The sequence below is a fragment of the Ursus americanus genome, chromosome 14 (genome assembly GCF_024610735.1).
Source record: "Ursus americanus isolate L20-20 chromosome 14, mUrsAme1.1.p, whole genome shotgun sequence".
Lineage (NCBI taxonomy): Eukaryota > Metazoa > Chordata > Mammalia > Carnivora > Ursidae > Ursus > Ursus americanus.
In genome coordinates, this window is record NC_142140.1 from 54,833,284 (window position 1) to 54,855,164 (window position 21,881).

At 52.6% G+C, this 21,881-nt stretch overlaps 2 protein-coding genes across 6 annotated transcripts in view; both read left to right on the forward strand.

Annotated features, from left to right (window-relative positions):
• The first annotated feature begins 1,735 nt into the window (after positions 1–1,735).
• MARCHF2 (membrane associated ring-CH-type finger 2) lies at positions 1,736–13,720 on the forward strand. 3 transcript variants are annotated; one of them, XM_045774373.2, is made up of 6 exons: positions 1,745–1,892; positions 2,368–2,548; positions 5,278–5,505; positions 9,551–9,746; positions 11,136–11,345; positions 13,139–13,720. In XM_045774373.2, exons 3-6 carry the CDS (start codon positions 5,330–5,332, stop codon positions 13,295–13,297), a joined length of 741 nt encoding a protein of 246 aa, XP_045630329.1. In that variant the 5' UTR covers positions 1,745–1,892; positions 2,368–2,548; positions 5,278–5,329; the 3' UTR covers positions 13,298–13,720. The 3 variants fall into 3 exon arrangements, with proteins under 3 accessions (XP_045630328.1, XP_045630330.1, XP_045630329.1); XM_045774372.2 differs by lacking the exon at positions 2,368–2,548 and having other exon boundaries at positions 1,736–1,892; XM_045774374.2 differs by lacking the exons at positions 2,368–2,548; positions 11,136–11,345 and having other exon boundaries at positions 1,736–1,892.
• Positions 13,721–17,038: 3,318 nt separating this feature from the next.
• The window catches only part of HNRNPM (heterogeneous nuclear ribonucleoprotein M), a 39,139-nt gene continuing 34,296 nt past the window's right edge, over positions 17,039–21,881 (forward strand). For all 3 annotated transcript variants that reach the window (XM_045774449.2, XM_045774452.2, XM_045774459.2), the window contains exon 1: positions 17,039–17,197. In XM_045774449.2, coding sequence (XP_045630405.2) covers positions 17,085–17,197 — 113 coding nt within the window. In that variant the 5' untranslated portion in view covers positions 17,039–17,084. The remainder of the gene's footprint in view (positions 17,198–21,881) is intronic.

Below are 21,881 nucleotides of genomic sequence, written 5' to 3' on the forward strand. Positions count from 1 at the left end.
CAGATATTTCCCCAACGAACCCTAGTTCATTCAGTTGGAAGTGATTTAGAGACTATGATGTGGGCTTAAGGAGTGCTGATGGCAACAAAGTCAGTCTTTGTTTCAGACCTTTTCAGTGGACAGAGCTAGGAAATGTTTGCTTTTTTGCAAAGGTAAAATATAGTGTGACGCTCCCAATTCAAGTTCAAAGCTATGGGGTTTTTACTAAGATAATCAACCTTAGATCTGTATCTCCTTCACTCCCTCTGAAAATCCCAGTCCTTGACATCAACGTAAGTACTCCTTTGCTTTTGTTTTATCCCCTACTAAATATGCAACAGGCTCAGAATAACAATTGCAACATCACCATCAACAATATAGTAGTGGTGTGTAGGGTCAAATTGTTGTGTTCTAAAGTCACTAGACGTTCATCTCTCTGTTGTTTTGTCACCAACTGGATACAGAAGTTCCTTTATTTTCGTTTTGTGGCCACCTTTACATTTTAAATTTTGTTTTATAATTATATATGATATTTTACATGGTTTTAAAGCCAAATACATAAAACAAGGTATATTTTTAAAAGTCTAACTTGTATCTCTGTCCCCTTCCTCCTTCTAACCTTTTAAACAATGTTATGATTTATCTTTTCACTTTTGAAAAATAAAGCTAGTACAACACAACAGAATGTAACTGAGGTATTCAAATTGCTCTATGTATTCCATAAAGGCAGGGCAGGAGGGGAGAGGAGTACTGAAGCAATTCTCCATCCTGCCTTGGGCTCTTTGCATGTGCCTGAACTCTCTGCCTGGGATTCTTCTCCCCTCTTTTCTCTTAGCTCACCTCTGCTCTGTCTTAGTTGTCAGTTCAAGTGCTTCTTCCTCAAGGAAGTATTCTTGGACCTTCCAAATTATTCCTTGATATGCCCCCTTACTTGCTACAATTTATTACTTTTGTAATTAATAATTTTTTTTAAAGATTTTATTTATTTATTTGACAGAGATAGAGACAGCCAGCGAGAGAGGGAACACAAGCAGGGGGAGTGGGAGAGGAAGAAGCAGGCTCATAGCGGAGGAGCCTGATGTGGGGCTTGATCCCACAACGCCAGGATCACGCCCTGAGCCGAAGGCAGACGCTTAACCGCTGTGCCACCCAGGCGCCCCTACTTTTGTAATTAATAATTAATTACACAAGTGGTTAATTCCCTAGATTAAGGTCCATGAAGGCAACGATATTTGTTTTACTCAACCCTGTGTCCGCAGAGCCTAGTACAGTGCCTGGCTCATAACAGGCCCTCTTACTGATGTTTATTACATCTAGCGAATGAATCTATTGTGTGAATGAATGAGCAAGTGAATGATGAATAGACATTAACTTTAGGCTCTTCCACGGCCCCTTAACCTCTCTAGGCTGCCGTTCTCCCGCTGTAAAGCGTGATCATATGGTTCCTCATTAAGGGAGGTGATGAACACTTACAAGTCCCTTAGCTGGGTATCACGTTCAAGTCTGTAACGGTTAGTTAGCACTGGTCGTCGGCAGGTGGCGCCACCAACCCCGCTCGCGCACCCTGCCGGGATGGGGCGGGATCATGGTTGGGGGTGGAGCCGGAGCTGGGGGCGGAGTTAAGACGCTGCGGGGGCGGAGCCAGCAGCTGCGGCGCCGCGGAGCCTGTACGGCCCAGGACGTCCCTGTCGCCTCCGGCCCCGCCTCCCAGGGCGGGACGTGCACGGGGACTGGCTAGTGCGGGCGAGAGGCGGTCGCCATTGGTCCGTGGCACCGTCGGCTCGGCGGGCGGTGTCCGGACGCAGGTGCCGGCCGGAGCGGAGCTAGCGGCGGTGACGGGACCGGCCGGGCCGGGAACGGGGCCGGGGCTAGCGGAGGGGCCTGCGCGGCCGCCCGGCCCGGCCGCGGGTCAGGTAGGCACGGGCAGGCGGGTGTGCTGGTGGGGGGGTCGCGGGTCCGCGGGCGGGCCCCGGGTTCGAGGCCCGAGCCTGTCTCCCGAGCGGGACGATCAGGCTCAGACCCTCGGCCTCAGCCTTCCCCGGAACCAGGGATCGCAATTCCCGTCTCGAGGACGGCGGGAAGATCCCGAAGCCCGGCACACAGTAGGTGCCTCTCCGAGCCTCGGTTTCCCCCTCTGTGAAACCGGGTCATCCCAGCACCAACCTAATGGAGAATTCAGAAGGTGGCGGATGAGGAGAGACCCTTGCACACAGTAGGCTGTTAATAAGCGCCTTCCTCAACCTCCTTCCCAGTGGGGCTCTGCCTGGAAAATAGTAAATATTATAATGACCCAGGCACTGTCTACAAAGGACTTGCTTAGCAGAGTGCCTGGCTGTTAGTGGGTGCTCAAAACAGGGTAGCCAGAATTTATATGATTCGCTTATTTAGTCCTCTAGGGACCATAATAGGTGGAAGTTCGAGAAGTGTTCCCTGTTGATGAAGAAATTGAGGCTCAGAGAAGTCTTTTCCCCCCGGGGCCATTCAGCAAAGGAGAGCAGAGCTGGGCTTAAACCTGGCCTCCAGTGCAGGGGCATGCAAGGACTGAAGGACACACAGGAGCCTCTCTCTGGTGAGCCAAGAGGAATGAATGCATTTTACAGGCTCCACATTTCTCCTAAAAATAATAACATTATCTACTGCGCACTTACTGTGTGCCAGGCTCTGGCTGTGCCTTGTCTCATCAAACCCTCTAACGGTTCTGTAAGCTGATGGCAGTAATCATTAAGAAGAGCTAATATTTACTGACTTATTAATAATTAGGGCTGTATGACCTGCATGTTGTTATGACCTCCATTTTACAGACGAGAAAACTGAGGTCCAGAGAGTGAAGCAGTTTGCCCGAATGGGCACCAGTAGGGCTCTCTGACTCCTCTCCCTTTAGTTTCTTGCCCTCGGGGAAAGGAGGCTGGGCAGGTTTTATTGCCCCAGCACCACCCCAGATGGGCCTAGACAAGGACAAGCTTTGCTGGAGGAATCGCGCTTGGGGGCTTCTTCTCAAGAAGTCCCTCAGCAAAGTCCACCAGCTCCATCAACTTATTTGACAAAAGAGAAGGATGAGGCCCAGAGAGGCAAAGTGGCTTGTCCCTGGACACACAGCATCAGTGACAGAGTCAAGACTTAAAAGAATCCAGGTCTTTGAGTCCCAGACCCACTCACTGGACTAAGTTAAAATCTTGGTCCTGTCCCTTCTTAGCTGTGTGATCTTGGGCAAGTAGCTGCCCCTCTCTGAGCCTCGGTCTCCTCACCTGTCAAATGAGGGCCATTGTTAGACTTATGTGAAGACTCAGTGATATCTGTCCCCCAGGCACTGGGCCAAGTTCACTTGAGGCACTGGCTCACTTGCCCAGCCCAGCAGCCCCAGAGCTGGGTCCAGCCTTGAGTTTGGCCCCTTCCAAGCCCAGGCTTCTGTGGTTTGCACAAACCTCTAGCCTCTAGACATCTCTGATTCCCACCACGGGCCTGGCAGGCCAAGGTATGGGGGTCAGGAGGGTTCTTCTCCCCTCTCGCTCCTACACAGGGTAGTGGCTGAGAAATGAGACGCAGCGACTTTGTGCCCGACACAGGGCAGGCACCAGGGACGGCAGAGTGCATGTCCAACCCAGTCCCCCCTTCCCCGAGCTCACCGAGGGTGAAGAAATAAGAGCACTTCAGGGAGGGGCACATTCCATGAGCGCAGTAATGTGGTCACCAATGGCGCTTTGGCCAGCGTGGTCAGGGAAGGCGTCTCCGGGCAGGTGATCTTTGAAGGGGACACTTAGGGCAACTGTTTAGAGTTCAGCGAGCTTCTCAGTACCCAGCATGGGGTAGGTCCTTAACGAACCATAGCTGCTGTCACAATTTTGGTGATTTTCAGGCCTTGCTTTGGCAGATTTACTGATGAGTCTCCCCCGCCCCCCCCATAGTAACAGAAATGGCAGAACTTAATATTACGGGAGCTGTGATGATTCTTGTAGCGCCCAATTCCTTGCAGGAATGTTAAGGCTGATGCTTGGAGGGGTGGGAAGAATGGATTCCCCTCTGCATGCATTCTGTCGGCGAGCCCAGAGGCTGCCCTGTTGACCTCTGAGCCGGAAGTTCCTCGGAGTACACAACATGCCAGGCCCCCGCCACCGCTGCCCCGAGGATGTTATCTGGGCCATGCAGTCTTCCTCCCTGCTTCTCCTGCCTCTGGGCTGATACTTTCTTATCTGGCTGGCAGCGGCCCAACTGTAGAGGCTCAGAAGGGCATGGTGGGCCAGGAAGGCTTCTGGCTGAGCTGTTCAGAGGGTGCTGACCCACTGGGAGATGATGGCCTTGGTGCGAAGGGTTAGTCAATCACTTTGGCTGGCTCTTCCCCTTCTCTCTTAGGTGTCAGATTTGGCCGGCAGGGGTTGGTAAAAGCTGACTAGGGGGTGCCTCAGTGACTGTTTCTGGCGTCTCTGGGCCTCAGCTCCTGGAGACAGAGGCCTGAGGATAAGACAAGATCAGTCCAGGGACCCTTGGCTCCAGGGTTCCTGTGTTGCCTCTGTTACTTACAGGAACTTCTCAGGGGAAACACACAAAGTCCCACTGGCTCCTTCTGGGGTGAAGGTGAAGGCTGCCAAGGGTTCCTTATGGCGGGGAGACCCTAAGGCAGAGGGCAGAAAATGCTGAAGCCCCACACCCTGGGCAGACTTGAGGTCGCTGCCGAGGTCCCCAGCCATCTCGTGCTGCTTCTCCTCAAGGACACGGGCGCGGTTTGGAGCACCTGCTGTGGTAGGAGCAGAGGCTGCCCAAGCCCCCCAGCCTGCGTCATTTTCCTGATGGCCTGAGGTCTCAAGGAGGTATCAAACGATGCCCCATCCTGGTCTGTTCGGCCAGGTTTCTAGCTCAGTTCTGCCCTGGTCCAAGCCAGGCTCACATGCTCTGAGCCCAGCCCCAGAAGTCCAGTCCATAGAGAGCAAGTGTCTAGGTGGTCAGCGGGCATGGTTGTAGCCCAGGAAAGCCCCAAGCACAGGGCCTGCCACACAGCAGACACTCCGCAACTGTTTGGAGGCCCTTACCGTGTCTAGAGAGGTGATGTTGGGGGTGGCCTACAAGCCTTGAGGGGCTGGACCTGGCTGGCCTTTCTCAGGAGGGTTAGCTATAATATAACCAAGCCCCTACTGTGCGCCAGGCCTGGGCTGAGTTGCAAGTGGCATCTCATTGAATCCCCCACAGCCCCCTACAGAGCCCCATTTTACAGATTGGGCAACTGAGGCTCTGAGAGCTGGAGTCAAACCCCGGTCGGTGTTTGGCTCGATAACCTTGTCCTTAACCTCCCTGCTGGCCTCTCCCCAGGCTCCTGGGACCATGGGCCTCAGGCCCTGAGGACACAGGGCTCCCTGTGGCCATGACGACGGGTGACTGCTGCCACCTCCCTGGCTCCCTGTGTGACTGCTCTGGCAGCCCTGCCTTCTCCAAGGTCGTGGAGGCCACTGGCCTCGGGCCACCCCAGTACGTGGCGCAGGTGACTTCAAGGGATGGCCGGCTCCTCTCAACTGTCATCCGAGCCTTGGACACGTCAAGGTGAGTGGCGACCGAGCAGGTGTCTTTGCCTTCACTCGCTTTACTCTTGCCGAGTGATCTTCTCCCAGTCTGCGGTCAGAAATCCAACCATCTAGGGGCGCCTGTCTGGCACAGCTGTTAAGAGTCTGCCTTCCGCTCAGGGCGTGATCCTGGCCTTATGGGATCGAGCCCCACATCGGGCTCCTCCACTGGGAGCCTGCTTCTTCCTCTCCCACTCCCCCTGCTTGTGTTCCCTCTCTCGCTGGCTGTCTCTCTCTCTGTCAAATAAATAAATAAAATCTTAAAAAAAAAAAAAAAAAGAAATCCAACCATCTAGAGGGACCAGGTGAGCAAATAAACCAGGGAAAGGGGCCCCAGTCATAACTGCCGTGCAGACACAGAGGCTCCGGCTGGCCGGGTCTGGTTCTCTAGGAAAAGTGGAAATTCCAGATTGTCAGGTGAAATCGGAAGATCGGATGGTGGGGAGTAGCTCATAGTTTGGAGAGCCATGATAAGGAAGTGGTTTGCAGAGGGGCTGTGGATTCGTAGCACCTGGGCTCACATCCTGCTGGGCAGCCCGTCTCGCTCCGGGACCCGGGACAGGTTACTTTACCCTCGTCTCTCGGAGATGGGGACACCTTCCTCATCGCATTGTCCCTTCCGCATCGAGAGTCCCTTGCTGGTCCGCATACGGGGTCTGCCCGCGGGTTTGCCACCTCGTATGCATTTAATAAAAGTATTTAAGACCGGGTGCGGGCCTTCCAGACCCCTGTGTGAGCTGCCCTGCCTGGTTTGCCAACTTGTCATCGTTTCTAAGGAAAAGAGTTTGAAGTGCACCCCACACAGATCTGAATCCATTTTAACTCTGGATTTCAGACAGCCACCAGGGTGGCTAAGGGAACAAGACTGTGAGTGGTATCTTTTTTCTTTTTAATTTTTCAAGTTTTCCACATTGTCGTTAGGTTTATCTACGAAGATTTCATTCCTAAGTTCTTTTCCAGTTTTTTTAAATTGTGGTAAAATATAGATAACCTAAAATGTGCCATTGTAACAGTTTTTAAGTGTACAGTTAGTTCAGTGGTACCCTCACACTGTGATGCAACCCCCCCCCCCCCCGCCATCTGTCTCTAGAACTTTCTCGTGTTCCCAAACTGAGACTCTGGCCCCATGAAGCATGGACTCCCCGCCCCCTCCCCCAGCCCACACCCACCATCTCCTCTCCATCTATGACTGTGACTCCTCCAGGGAGTTCCTAGAAGTACGGGGTTGCATAGTGTTCGTCTTTCTGTGACTGGCTTGTTTCACCGAGCTTCATGTCGTCAGGATTCATCCGTGTTGTGACCTGTGTCAGAATTAATTCATAAGCTGTTCATTCCAACATCAAAAGCAGCAGATGGGAGGCCTTGCAGTGCTTTGGAGGGAGCTCACTGCCATTCACCCTCCAAGTCTCTGCCTGGCGTCACTTCCGGCAGGAAGCCCAGATGATATGGAGAGTTCTCCTGGGCCTCCTCTGGGCTGTGGGTTTGTATGCCCACATCTCCATCAGCCCCCTTGAAGGCAGGACAGAGTCTATGCTGGGCAAGCCAGGCTGGGAGCGAGGGGACATTTGGTGGGGGAGGGGGCCTGGGAAGAGGCTGACCAAAGCTAGGGTCTCCCTACACGGGTGCCTGAGGGGCACTGAGTGAGCTGACCCCACTTTGTCCCACCCTCCCTCCTGATATCTGGGAAAACCGAGGCCCAGCGGGAGGCAGACACCTGCCAGTGTCACTGAGCATTGCTGAAGCTTGAACCCAGGGTTCCTGCTTGGGTTGGAACGGGAGAAGCTCGTTCAGTCCCACCAGCCAGTCTAGCGGTCCTCAGAGGCAGGGTAAGCAGCAGGGAGCAGAGAGTCCCTCTGTGACCCCACTGATGGTCAGGACAGCCATGCCCACGAGACCACTAGGCCCTCTTGATCTGCCCCATGGCCTCTTTGCTCATGGCATCTCCCCTCTGACTTTTTTTTTTTTTTAAGTAATCTCTGTACCCAACGTGGGGCTCGAACTCATGACCCCGGGAACAAGAATCACAGGCTCCACTGACTGAGACAGCCAGGCGCTCCTCCCCTCTGAGTTTTGACACAGCTCGTCCCAAACCTGCCCAGGCTGAGAACCAGGGCGGAACCACCCTCCCAGAGAGAAGGCTGCTGTTTGTCCAAAGGGTTCTCATCCTCTTGAGCCTTCGGCGCTCTGCCCACCAGTCCGTGAGCAAACCCAGGCCCTCCTCGAAGCTTCCCGGAGCATTTCTGCACCCCCGGCCCTTCCCCCTGGCCTTCCCCTGCTGCCTCTTCCATATGGCTTCTGTGGCTTCCCAGCCCACACTCTCCCTTCTCTTGTTCTTGGAGTGTGCCAGGGGCAGCTCCAGTGACACTCCCCTACCCCCACCCCCAGCCCATTTCCTTCTCATCTGTGCCATTTGCGTTATTTTCCTGCCAGAATTTCATGAGCGAAGCCCATTTCTCTTGTCCTGCCGTCTGGAACAGGCAGTGTAGCATAGCCGCTAAGGGGGCACGGGCCCTGGAGCAAGACGTCCTGGGTTCACACCCCAGCTTCGCGGGCTACTAGCCGTGTGAGTTCACGCAAACGGGGTCACCCCTTCGTGCCTCAATTTCCCCATCTGTGAAAGGAGGGCAAAAGAGCACCTTTCTCGCAGGTTCCCTGGGGGAATAACAGATTCACGGTCCTTAATAAGTGCCCAACAAGATGTCAGGTTTCATTTTGTTTTGTGTTCTCCAAAGTGGCTTTTCCAAAAAGGAGGGTTCCCTGGGACAAACCCCAAACCGACATGGCTCTTCCTCAAGGTTCTCGTCCCTTCTACTTCCTGGGGTTGGCTTCCGGAGCAGGGATTCCTTTCCTGTTAACTCTGGGCAGGGGCGCTGTGGGATTAGGGTGGAGCCCAGTACAGCCTTTTGAAATCATAGGGCACGGCAGCAGCCCCGGCATAGGACTGACAAGAAAGTAGCCATGAGGTTTTGGCTTCAAAGCAGCCAGGCTCTGCCCCACAGCAGGAGACGCTGAGGAGAGGATAGAACACAGTTTCTCAGGGGAAACTGCTGTTATCTGGGAAACAGCCCTCCTGCTCTGCCTCCTTCATGTGTTCCTGCAGTCCACTCTCTGGGCAGAAATGTCTGGAAAACAATGACTCATGTGCTGGACAGCCTCTGCGGCCACCAAGGCCACACCCCCAGCCCTGAGCTGCCCTAGGAAGGACCCAATATCCCCAGAGACTGGGCTGGGGCTGAGGCTTCCCTGAAGTGGCTTCCTGAGGACGCTTGTTATGTCTGTCTTCTGAGCCTAACTAGGACACAGGAGCAGGATAGCTACTCTCCCTGGATGCACAGGTTTCTCAGGTAGCGTGGCCTTCAGGTGTGGCTAGATCCAGAGCCTCTGATGGTGTCCTTGAGAATCTGTTTTTCCCTGTTGCTTGGCTCTGCTTTCCTACATTTGGCATCATTCACAGACTCCACGTGGGGACCAGACGCTGCCACCAGCTCCAGACTTACATCAGCCTTGCTGTCTCTAGTTCTGGAGTTTGGGGGTGGGGGGAAGAATTTCAGGAATTAATTCACAGTGACTCTGATTGCTTCACACATGCCTTTCCCTGAATCAGTCCCGGTGACCAGGGGTGTGTGGGGTTCTGATTGGTCCGGCCTGAGGTCATCAGGGGTGTTGTCAGCTCTGCTCTAGTCCTTGAGGACCGGGAGTTGAGAGTGGGTTGGTTGCCCAGGACAGTTGGAGGAGTATTGCAGGAAAAGGAGGAGCAGACACTAGATGGGCAGGTGTAAGAGATGCTCACCCTGGGCCTAAAAATGGGCCACAGGAACCCTGGGGAGGGAGCATGTTGCTACACTTTTGGAAACTTGGGAAAGCTTTACAAAGGAAAGGAGGTCTGGAGCTGGGCGTTGAAGGATGAGTAGGAGTTTGCCAAGTGGCAGCATAGGGCCACTGCCGAGCTTGTGATCCAGTGGGTAGCGTGGCAGGCATAGGCAGGAAGCTTGGTTGTTGCTCATGTGCTCGATCTCTGTGTCTAGCGATGGTCCCTTCTGCCGGATCTGCCACGAGGGAGCAAACGGGGAGAGCCTGCTCTCTCCATGCGGCTGCACTGGTACTCTGGGTGCCGTTCACAAGAGCTGTCTGGAGAGGTGGCTTTCCTCGTCCAACACCAGCTACTGCGAGCTGTGCCACACGGAGTTTGCCGTGGAGAAGCGGCCCCGGCCCCTCACAGAGGTATGCTTGGGAGCCCCAGGTTGGAGCAGGCAGAGGGAAGGCAGACGGGCATGGGGCCGGAGGGGGGGACTGCCCAGGAGGATCCTGCTCTATAGGGTGACCTCCTTCTTCCCCGCCATGGTAGATTCTGCAGATGTGGGTGGGGAACCAGGCCCGAGACCCTGTGCCCCTCCCTGTTCGGTCACCCCTGAAGCTGAGACCTGGAGAATGAGGAGCCAGCAATGCCAAGGACCCATCCTGGGGAAGGGCAGTCCTGGAAGAGGGCACAGGAAGTGCAAAGGCCCTGAGGCCAGGAAGAGTTTGGTGTTCTTGATGAAGCCTGGGTGGCTGGAGTGGAGCAAGTTCCAGGAAGAGGAGAGTGGCCTGGGGGAGGTGGTAGCAGCTACTCTGGGCTTTGTGGGCTGTGCCCAGGAGCTTAGACTTTAGCCTGAGAGGCACGGGTCAGGACCAAGATGAGCATTCTCAGGCGTGGTGGCTGCTGCATTGCTCTCCAGAGCCCTGTTGGCTGCATGGATGCCCTCCGGACTCCTCCGGGCCTGGCTCTGAAGGGTACAGCTAAGTGCTTCAGAGTCCTGTCGCTGGGCTTGAGGGTGGGCTTCTGGAAAGGCCCCAGGCCCCCTGGGGGCTGGGCGTTTAGGAGAACCGTAAGGTGGGAGAGGCAGCCCCCGCCTGCAGCCCTCCCCCTTTGCCTCGCCCTCCAGCCACACGGGCCTCCTCCCTGATGTACTTTGCCCAGGCCACATACTCCCATATCAGGGCCCCGCATTTGCTGTTCTACAGCCTGGGGCGTCGTCTCGCCTGTTCTTCACAGAGCTGCTTCTGCTCATTCGGTTCAACTCAGTGTTTCCTCCTCAGCACGGCTGTCACCTCCCTGACCATCCACCCCATTTCATACCTCTTGCACTAGCATGGGAGCTCCAGGAGGGCACGGACCTTTCTGTTCCATTCACTGGAATTACCACGAGTGAAGCCCACTTCTCTCGCTCCTTCGTCTGTGGCGGGCTGAGTAGCACAGCCGCTACAGGAGCAAGGGCCCTGCGGCAAGACCCCCCAGCAAGGCCCCCCAGAAACCCCCCCCACCCGGCCGGCAGTCCTGGCTCTGTGGGGGACTAGTTGTGTGAGTTTGCACAAATGAGTCTGTCCCTCTGTGCCCTCAGTTTCCCCTATCTGTACAATGGGGGCACCGAGCAGGGCCCATGAGCTCATCGTAGGCTCAGTAAGTACGTGAGGGAAGGAGAGGACAGAGGGAGGCGCTGGTCCCGCGGGGCCCGCCAATCAAGATGGCTGTCTGCAGACAGAGGCGCGAGGCCTGGAGGTCCCGGTTCAGGCTGGGATTCGTGGGAGGGCGGTACGAAGCCCACCTCAGCAGCTCCTCCCCCACCCCCGCAGTGGCTGAAGGACCCGGGGCCTCGGACAGAGAAGCGGACGCTGTGCTGTGACATGGTATGCTTCCTGTTCATCACGCCGCTGGCTGCCATCTCGGGCTGGCTGTGCCTGCGCGGGGCCCAGGACCACCTCCGGCTCCACAGCCGGCTCGAGGCTGTGGGGCTCATCGCACTCACCATTGCCCTGTTCACCATCTACGTCCTCTGGACGCTGGTGAGTGGCTGCCAGCTGGAGGCATCTGGGTGTCTCTGGTTCAGAGCAGGCAGGCCAGGGGTTTGGGCAATGGCCTGGGGGCCTCCCTGTCTGCCGCTGCCTCTGTCCCGGCGGAAGCGATTCCCGGCATCTCATGGAGCTCCAGATTCTGAGCCCAGCCAAGGTCCAGGGAAGCCACGAATCAGGTGTGAGCCTGTGCTCCCGAGAGATGAGGGCACTTGACTGGCAGTATTGAGTGTAGGCCCCCGCAATCCACGAGCTCAGCAAGACTAGCTGGGGGCGGGGCGGGGGGGGGGGAAGAGGAGGGAGGGCAGGAGGGTGAGAGGAAGAGTGAGACCAGAAGACTGGGAGAGAAAGAGCAGGAGGAGAGAGACAGACAGACAGGAAGCTGAAGAGATGGAGAGGGAAGGCCACTGGGATTGAGAGGGACTGGACTGGCAGCCATCAGGACCCTCGCCCAGAGAGGAGCCCCCAGTCTCACCTCTTAGGTATAACCACTGTTGTCCAGCTGTGGGAGCGTTCCCTTCTCAATAAGGATTGGCATCCACTAGCAGGTTTTTTTTTTTTTTTTAATGCAAATAGTATGAAACCATAGGTACTGCTTTGTAGTCTGCTTGCTTTCACTTTGCTAATGTCCTTTAAAAAAAAAGGCAGCCACCCAACAGTTATTCATGGTCTGGATGTAACGTATTTATTTAACTAATCCCTTTAGATGGACACTAGGATTCTTTCCAATGTTTTCTTCCCCTTCTTCTTCTTTTTTTTTTTTTCTGTTATGAGCAGTGCTTTGAGTACCACCTGTGCAAATGCCTCTTGGAACTTGCTTGATCAAAGACTATGAACCATTGACATTGATTTAAAAAAATTTTTTTATAGACTTTATTCATTAGGGCGGTTTCAGGTTCACAGCAAAGTTGAGCAGAAGATCCAGAGAGTTCTCGTATATCCCCATCCCCATCCCCAGCTTCCCCCACTAACACCATGCAGCAGAGGGGCACCTTTGTTACAACAGAGGAACCTATATTGACACGTCACTATCATCCAGAGCCCGTGGCTTACATTAGGGTTCATACTTGGTGCTGTACATTTGGTGGGGTTTGGGCAGATGGACGATGAATGTATCCACCATTACGATATCATACAGAGTAGTCCCACTGCCTTAAAAGTCCTCTGTGCTCCATCTGTTCATCCCTGCCCACTCCCCAACTGCTGGCACCACCGATCCTTGTACCGTCTCCATAGTTTCATCCTTACAGAATGTCCCAGAGTTGGAATCATACAGTCTGTAGCCTTGCAGACTGGGTCCTTTCCCTTAGCGGCCTGCATTTGAGGTTCTTCCATGTCTTTTCATGGCTGGAGAGCTCCTTTCTTGTTAGCGCAAATATGCCCTTGTCTGGATGTCCCACCGTTGATTAGTCCACTCGCCTACCGAAGGATGTCTTGCTGGCTTCTGAGTTTCGGCAGTGCTCTGACCCGTTGACGTTTAATCCCTTCCAAGAGGCTGTACCACTTCAGTCCCATCCTGAGAGAAACAGAAAGGGAGCTCCTTGCTCCCTGCCACCGACCCCTTCACTTTGCACAGTCCCGAATGCCAGTGGGGAGTTTTCCCAGGAGAGTGAGTGGGTGTGTGTTCACAGTCCATATGAGAGATGTATGAATGCTGTCTCTGCTTCTGGAAGCACGAGCCCGGCCCTGGTTTGGGTCAAAGCAGGTGCCACCTGGGCTCAGGTTCCCTCCCTTGGGGGTGGAGACCAGCGGCTGGCATTCCCACCCACCCTCACCCTGCTCTGCAGGTCTCCTTCCGCTATCACTGCCAGCTGTACTCCGAGTGGAGAAGGACCAACCAGAAAGTTCGCCTGAAGATCCGGGATGCAGATGGCTCTGAGGGCGCCCAGCACTCCTCGCTGGCAGCCGGACTCCTGAAGAAGGTGGCCGAAGAGACACCTGTGTGAAGGCCGGGCCAGCAGGGCCAGAGGCAGCTGGTGACACCCTGGTATTAGGAAGGACGAAACCGCCCGACCCTTCCTGCACGGCCGGAATGCTTCCTAGGGCAACAGACAACCAAGCGGAGCCGATGTGAAGATATTTTCTAGTTGTTTTGCACACTGTGGTACATGCAGACGGATGGACGTGGTCCTGAGCTTCGGACAGAGCAGGCACCCCGATCTTGTTCTGAGGTCCACCCGGCCCCTTGGGGGCCAGCAGCTGCAGCCACAGGTGAACCAGGGCGCCCACGGGGCTCGGAGGTTCCGCAAGCTTCTTGTGCTTCTCTGCACCTGGCAGGCTCACTTTCCTGGCACCCTCGACTTTATAAAGTTGCACTGCGTTTCAAAAACCCACCCCGAATGAATAAAAGGAGCCCTTGCTGGACAAAACGGACTTGTCAGTTACATTTCTGAACCGAAGCCTCAAAGGGAGGCACCTGGGACCTGAAGGGAGTCAGGTTAAAAAACAAAACCAAAACCAACCTCTCAGCTGGTTTTGAGGGATATGTTGTGTAAGCCTGGAAGAAGCAAATCCTGAGTTTTTGAGTGAAGAGCAGGTAGCAGGGTTATATAATAAACGATTTAAAGTAAATACACATAAGAAGAGCAGTTTCCATTTACTTTGCATCTAGAGTGGGCCAGATATCACATCAGGCCCTTTACACTCCTCCTAATCATGAGCGTCCATCCTTAGCGAGGGTTACCTAGTTCTGAGCTTTCACAGGTGTCGTCCTTCTGCCCATCCTCAGTGGCAGGAATGGCTGTTACCTCCATATTACAGAGAAGACTATGGCTCAGAGCAGGAAAGCCTTTGAGGCCCCACAGTTCGAGGAAGCAGAGTTAGGGTTGACCCCCGGTCCACATGGCTGAGTGTCCTTTGTCCCCTTCTGGGAGCACTCAGGAAAAGCAGCAACATATGGTCATGCTAGTAACAGCAGCTACTTCTTGAGCTCTTTCTGAGCTTTGTACATTTGAGGGTTCCCTGCATTGAGCCACATCTATTACTCAGAGCAGATCCAAAAGGTGGGATCTGGGGTTCTCTTATGAATCCCATTTGCAGATGAGCAAACAGAGGCTCAGAGCAGTGGGGTTACTCACCCAAGGTCACACATCCCTGATGGGCCTAGCACAGTGTCTGGTATGTTCTTTTGTTTGCTGCATGAATGCCCGTCTGGTGTGTGGCTCGCCCAGAGAGGGAGAAAAACCCTTTCTGCACTAGACGAAGAACGTGGGGAAGCCTGCCTGGCCACAGGGGGTGGAGGAACAGCAAAGGTCAAAGACCTGGAGGCTGGAAACTACGTGGCCTGTGGGAGGAGCAGCGTGACAGCTGAGCCGTGCTTGGAGCCCTGGGACTGAGGGGCAGAGGGGCAGGAAAGAGGCAGCTGGAAAGAGGCAGCAGGAAAGAGGCAGCTGGAAAATGAGCAGGCCTCTGCAGGCTTCTGGTGGTCTGCAGAACAGAATCTTGCCGGCTCAGCTGGCACTCAGGGCCCTTCTCACCCTCCGTGTCTTTTTACACTGCACAGGCCTGGCACTCACCTCTCTCAGGACTCTGGCATGTGCTGTCCCTGGAGACAGTGCAGAGGGCCCAGGACGTGCCGTCATGAAAAGAGAAAGCTTTTTCCTTTGCAAATCTCTTCTAACACTTTTATTTTTTAAAGATTTATTTATTTATCTGAGAGAGAGAGAATGCATGCGCGTGTGAGCTGGGGAGAAGCAGATTGAGGGAATCCTCACGCAGACTCCCTGCTGAGTGGGGAGCCCCAATGCGAGGCTGGATTCCAGGACCCTGAGATCATTGAGCCAAAACCAAAAGCCAGACACTTAAGTACTTATCCGACTGAGCCACCCAGGTGCCCCTCTTCTGACGCTTTTAATTACAGTGAGGAGAAAGTTGTAGGTTGGTGCTAGGCAGTCTTTGATGACCCTTAACCCTAGCAAAAGAGAGAGCAAGTCTTGGGTTCAGAGCTGTTGGCAGTGCGCATGACTGAATTTTGACTTTAATAGCATCATCCTCTTATTTTCTACAATAAGCTCTTTATAGCAAGTTTTTAATATGGACTATGATATAAGGCAAAATTCAAAAACATATATCTTTTTTAAAGGGAAAAAGTGTCAATTAAAAGAAAGTGTGAAGAAAATCATAGTTCAGGACATGGCAAAACCCAGGAATGTGGGCAGTGTTGGGTTAAGTCAACCAGCCCATAGGAACCTAGCCTGGAAGTTTGTGTCCTCAACCAGGGCCTGGCTTGTCCCTGATTTCCAGTCACAGTCACTGCAGGAGAAGGGATTGGAGAGACAGGTGGCTTCATGTCCCTGCTGCTTTGCATTTGGACTCTTTTCCCTCATTCTGATAGACTGCTGTGGACTCGTCCATCATCTCTGAGCCTTGCTGAGCAAGGGGATTCAGAAACTGGTGAGGCTCCTTCTGCCCCAGGGATGCCTCCAGTCTAGGAGAGGTCTAAGGGAGAGGAAGGTCGGCTTAGATACCAGTGCAGCCCCGAGAGAAGAGCTGGTGTGCACAGGATTTTAGGAGAGCAGAGGGGCTGTGGGAGGAGGAGTGCCTTGAAGATGGTTGATGGAAGGAAATTCTATGAGACAGAGGAGTTTGGGGAATACGTAGGAATGGGGCCTAGCTTCCGTGTCAGGCTGGGCTACTGAATTTCTTCTCTGGGCCTGGAATTCTCAGCCTGGGTCGGAATCGCCAGGCCGAATTAAGCAGGTAGGATGGTGTGGCAGACGAGATATTCCCCCAGAGCTTGATGGTATGTAGCCATTCTGTGAGAGAGGGCGTAAAGAAAACTTTCCCTTTGTAAACCTAGAGAGTTCGGTGGTTGGATGGGAATGTCTCCAAGATCCAGTGAAGCATTTCAAAGTTCCAGAGACACTGGGGAGGGGGGTGCTGTGGGGAAAGGGAGCTGGAGGCCTCTGAGCGCTTTCCCGGGCTCTGGCTTCTTCCCAGGCCAACATGGTTGCCCTTGGACACAACCTGTAACAGCCCTTGAAAACCTGTTTCTGGACAGAGCCAAGTCTTAGGACAAAGGGATCCAGGGGCAGGCAGAAAGGAGCCCCAGTAAAGGTTAATAGGCTCTCCTGGCCTGTGACTCATTTCTTCTATCATGTTGTGATTCTTGCTTGTTCATTCACTTAAGAAACATCCGTGAGCACATACTAAGTCCCCAGCTACATGTTTCGGTTGTTGGTTAATAGGTTCAGTGAGAGGAACTTAGGCCATTAGCTCTGCACCCAAGAGCTTCCAACCTGTTGGGGAGACAGGCCAGACAGAGCCCAGGTATTCTTGGCGCAGGATACTTGCTTAGGGAGACAGCATTTTGCACAGCAGTCCTATCTAGCCTGGCCAGTGTCCTGCCCTCCTTGTCTATCTAACTCTTTTATATTCTAGTGAACAAAACTTTCGCTGCCTCTCTGTGAGAGCTCTGATTACAGGAAGCTGGGAGTGAGTAGGTCCGTGTAGGGAGGTGGGGAGGTGCTTTCCCTCCCTGACTTCGAGAGCGGGTGGAGTATCCAGTAAGCGCCTAACGCAAATTGCGGTAATGAATGAATAACAGCTGGCCGGTCCGCGCTTGCGCGCGGCGGGGGCGTGGCCCCGAGCAGGGGCGTGGCCCGTGACGGGAGGGGACGAAGCGGGAGCGGGCCCCGGCGCGCGCAGGCGTTACTGGTCGCGCCGAGTCACGTGAGCGCGCAGGCGCAGCGGCTCGCATCCCGCTCCCTCACACAAAGCCCAGACGCGGAGAAAATGGCGGCAGGGGTCGAAGCGGCGGCCGAGGTGGCGACGACGGAGCCCAAAATGGAGGAGGAGAGCGGCGCGCCCGGCGTGCCAAGCGGCAACGGGGCTCCGGGCCCGAAGGGGTAAGTATTCCACGGCTCCTTGCTCCGGGCCGGGCACCTTCGCGGCGGCCGGCGGCGGCTCCGTTAGGTCTGTTGGCGGCCTCCCACCGGCGCGGCCTCGTCCCGGGCCTGCCGCGCCGGGCCTGCCGAGGGTGGGGGCGGCCGAGGCCGTGAGGAGTGAAGCCGGGCGGCCCTGTGAGCGCCTCAAGAATCGCCCCCTTCTCCCAGGCAGCGGACCTCGGTTCCCCCGGCGTCTGCAGGCCGGGCCCGACGCTGAGGCCTGAGGCCGGGCCCCTGCGCACGGGGATGATGGCGCGGGCCCAAGAGCCGGGGAGTCGCCGAGTCCGCCGCCCGCTAACCTATCGGGTGACCTTGGGTTGAGTGGTTTCACAACCCCCCTCCTCTACCGCCCGGGGTCTCAGTTTCGCGATCCGTAAAGTGGGGGGAGGGGAAGGAGTGCGCGCGCAAGGCTTCGCGCGTGGTGAGCCCCGGTAAACGGCAGGCGAGGCGGGTAGGTTTCGGCACGGACCGCGAGGCTGGTTCGGGGCGCCTCCTTTTCCTTTTCCCCTTCCCCCGCCCCGCGGGGAGTGCCTCGGTCGGAACAGCCGCTAGCTACTACGCTCTGGCCCCGGCTCGAGTCCCTCGCGGCGTCCCTCGCTTCTCCCAGGTGCGCAGTAGGTAATGGTAGTTCGGATTTGCTGCTCAGTGTTCACCCTTAGAAACAAGCAAACAAAGAGTAGGGGGGAAGAAAAGAAACCTCCTCTTCCGTGTTCCAGGGGAAGATTTTTTTTTCCTCATTAGGCGGGCTCGCCGACTTGCGAACTTCGTCACCTTTTTTAGTCCAGCTTGGGGCTCTGTCTTGGGGTTCTTGGTTTTTCAAGTTTAATTAAAGCTTTAACGCATCGTCTTGTGTCCCCGTGAAACCCAGCCGTTCTGATAGCAGTTCCCTGAAAGACGCGGAGAGACGTTGTGGCTACAACCTACAGCTGGGAGGAGAGGGGACGTCTGGGCGCACATTTGATTTCCTACAAATTTTTAAAAAATTGTGGTAACATACATAAGATTTGCAGTTTTAACCATTTTTGAGTGTGTGATTCGATGATAGTGCAACTATCATCCCCTATCCACGTCCAGAACTTTATCATTCCCCCCAAACTGGAGCAATGATTGTACAGGAATTAACTCTCCCCTTTTCCGCAGCTGCTGGTTACCTCTGTTTTAGGTTCTGTCTGTTAGGAATTTGCCTTCCTACAAATTTTTAATATGCATAACTAGAGTTTGTGGAGATTGAAAGTGAATGCAGTTAAATTGGCTTTATGTGAATGAACATTCAGTAAGTACTGGCTTTGTTAAACTTTTCTCTCCTTAGGTGGGGAGGGACAGAATACCATGGTTACTGTCCTGAGAAATCAGCAGAAAGGCATCCTGGAAGTATTCCCAACACTTTGCTATTGAAAACTGGAAACAGTTATGCTCATTTGGACTTTTTTCATCTTTTGGGGAGCCTAGTAGGATTTCTCAGGGCCCTATTTGGGAGCCTTTAAGATTTTGGGTGTTTCTTTTTTCTTTCAAAGCATTTATCACAGGATGAAGTGCTGCTAGAACCCTGTTAGATGAGAAGTTTGGTTATAGATTATAGCAGCTGGGGTACATTTTTCAGATTTCCCATTTTTCGGCTGTTCATTTGACATTCTGTGGCTGATTCATTTGACATGTGGACTATTAGGAAGAACCTGAAGGTTTTAGGGAGAAAATAGCCCTTGTTGGAGAGAACCCAGAGTCGAGGACTGCTTGCTTAACCCTGGATATTTTGGTGTGGTAGTAACATTTAGATCTATTTTGTAGGGCCTGTGGAAAAGTTTTGTTTGTTTTTGGTTTGAGGAAGCTCTTCAGAATAAACCCCTTGCCCAGAGGAGGAAGCAATTTACATTTCTGTAGTAGGGTAATTAGGCTGTGATAGAAGCAGAAGGAGTTAGCTGGCTGGGAGCTTGGAGGGGCCACCCTCCCTCCAACCTAACCTGCTGGGGGCAGGGAGGTGTATCTTTGGTGTAGAGGGATGAAGGATGATGATTGGGGAGAGGCTGAGAGGAGAGTGTCCAAAGACTAGGGATTTGGGTATATGCTTTGCATATTTGTAAAAAAAAAAAAAAAAGCTGAAGCTCCTGTGGCACTTAGTGCTAAAACACGGGGGGCCAGCTGGTGGGCGATGAATTCCAGGCTAAGGAATCTAGATTATTATCTTGAAAGCCTTTGAGGAATGGGAATTGAGTGAAACTTCGTTCTTCTGACCGTCCGTACCAGGAGTGGAGTGTGCTGTAAACCAAAAAGGCAATGAGCAAGCAAGCTTGATTGAGGACCCCTGATAGGAAAACTTATTTTTCAGTTCCTTTTCTTCTGAGTGTGGGAGGAGGATTTGTTTTATTTTGATGAGAAATCTTCCATCTAAAGGCAATCAAGATTCAGAGTAAAGAGTATATTTAGTCGGGGAAGAAGCGTTTATTTTAGAGGACTATATAAGGGTTTAGGTGTGTGACTGTCCCTGTCCCCCCGCCTTAAGTAAAGGTACCATATGTTTAAAATTGGTGACTTAACCTATTCCTTTTCTAGATTAATCTTGGTGGCTGAATCAGAAATTGAGAGTTGGAGACTTTTAAAAATAAAAAATTAGATTTAGTATAGATTGCTAAGGAGGTAACATTGTGATAACTCTGTTTTAGAGCCAGAAGGAAATTTTTTTAAACAAATGAGAAAACTCGGGTTAAGGAAATTGAGCCAGAGATTAGGGGTGACCATCTAGGCTCCAAGGCCCTAGTTGCTTCCACAGTACTACCCTGGTAACCTCTCTAACAGTCACTGAAAGTGTTTTATTTAAACCACATTCTCCGCTTTGCAGTGATCTGAGTGTTTGCTGTACTTGAAAAAGTATACTTGATATAAAAAGTGTACTTGATAAAAAGTGTACTTGACTGTATACTTGTTAAAAAGGATTTTTGAGGCACATTAGATTGTGAGCTCAACTTTAGAGGGGGTTCTGATTATTTGAATGCGTGCTCCCAGCTCTTGACTTCACTCTTCTCTTTGGTTTTATTCATGGCTAGGCAAAGAGATACTAGTCTGCAAAGATTAGGTTGTTTGTTTCTTTTTGGGGTTCTCAGATGGACTCTCCCATGACCCATGTTTTACAGTCATAGAGTTGAAAGCAGAATTGCTCCTTTGGGTAGTTTGTTATGACTACAGTGCCTAGGCACCCTCAGCCACCACCCTGGTGAGCTTGTTTTAATCACTGTGTAACGGTGGAAGGCTAGGAGTGAATCAGTCTCCCTCAGAATTATTGGTACAGAAATATATCAGTGCCACAGTTACTGTGTGCCAAGGCTTCTTTAAACCTGTAAATGTGGATGGTAATCTCCTTTTACAGAGGAAGGAGATGAGGCCTAACAAAGACTGGCCTTGGGGTTCAGACCCAGATGTGTGGTGCTTAGTCACTTATAGTGCTGCTCCTTTGGATATTGTGCTGGACATTTACCAAGCTGCTTTTTGTTGGGTTGTTTGTTGATTCTCACAGTATCCCTGTGGGCTACCCTGGATACAGGTTATGCTGGTTTTGCTGGTAAAGAAACAGGGAGCTTGAGTTGAAAGGGTAAGTTGAGTGGTGGACCTGCAGCTAGAGTAATGCTATGAGGAGTGCTCTGTGCACTAAATACATTAGAGGAGCTTAGAACCTAACATAAGGGATGATTTTCAAGGGGCTTGTGTGTGTGTGTGGGGGGGTAGTCTTTTCCCTCAGGAGATGTGATCAGGATTTCAGGGTGTTGGAGGTGCCATTTCAAACTACACTCTTCATTGAAAAACTGAAAGTAATGAGAGTAGTGAATGCTCTGAAGCTTAAGAGAGGGTAGGGATTCAGCAAATGGAGCAGGCATTGTCTTCTTAGTTGTGTTTAGGTGCAGTATAATTCTCTTTTGGTGGAGCAGTGACATGAAAAATGATAATTCTCAATGCAGTCAGTGAGTGAAACAGTTCCCAAGCCGTATTAGACATACTTCATTTTCATGACTCGGAAGGTACTTTCAGATATTTTAGGCTTGTTTTTTGATATATCGTGAAATAGAATATTAGAAGAAATTTTTATTTATATTGGGTCTGTTTAGACCTTAAGGTAGATGACTGGGTGCCAGAATAGACCACGTTCATTGGCAGTTGGGAATTGAGAGCCAGTTAGCAAGGAGAATGTTATTAGTAAGACATTTAGCTAGCCTAGGTAGGTCTCTTACTGTGGTTTCTGTTTCTTTCAAAGATTCCATATTCGATACTTTTATGTTGGAGTTACAAGTCAAGTTATTGGAGTTAGGTTTGAAATTTTAACAAACATAAGTAGAAGCATAAACTATATTGTATTATTGGCACAATAAGCTGCATATATTGGAAATGTGCAGCATAAGTGTCAGTATTATGAATCCCTCACTGAGTCAAGGTAATAAATACGTCCATGACCCCCAGCAGTTTTTTTCTCACCTCTGTAGTCTTCTGAGTCCTCCCTTTCTCCACCCCCAGGCAGCATTTCTGTCCAGGGGACATTTGGAAGTGTCTTGGAGACATTTTTGATTTTTAACCTTTAAGACTGAGGGATTGGGTTGCTACTGGTATCTATTGGGTAGAGGTCAGGGATACCTGTGGCAGCCCCACGTAACAGAGCTTTTGTCCC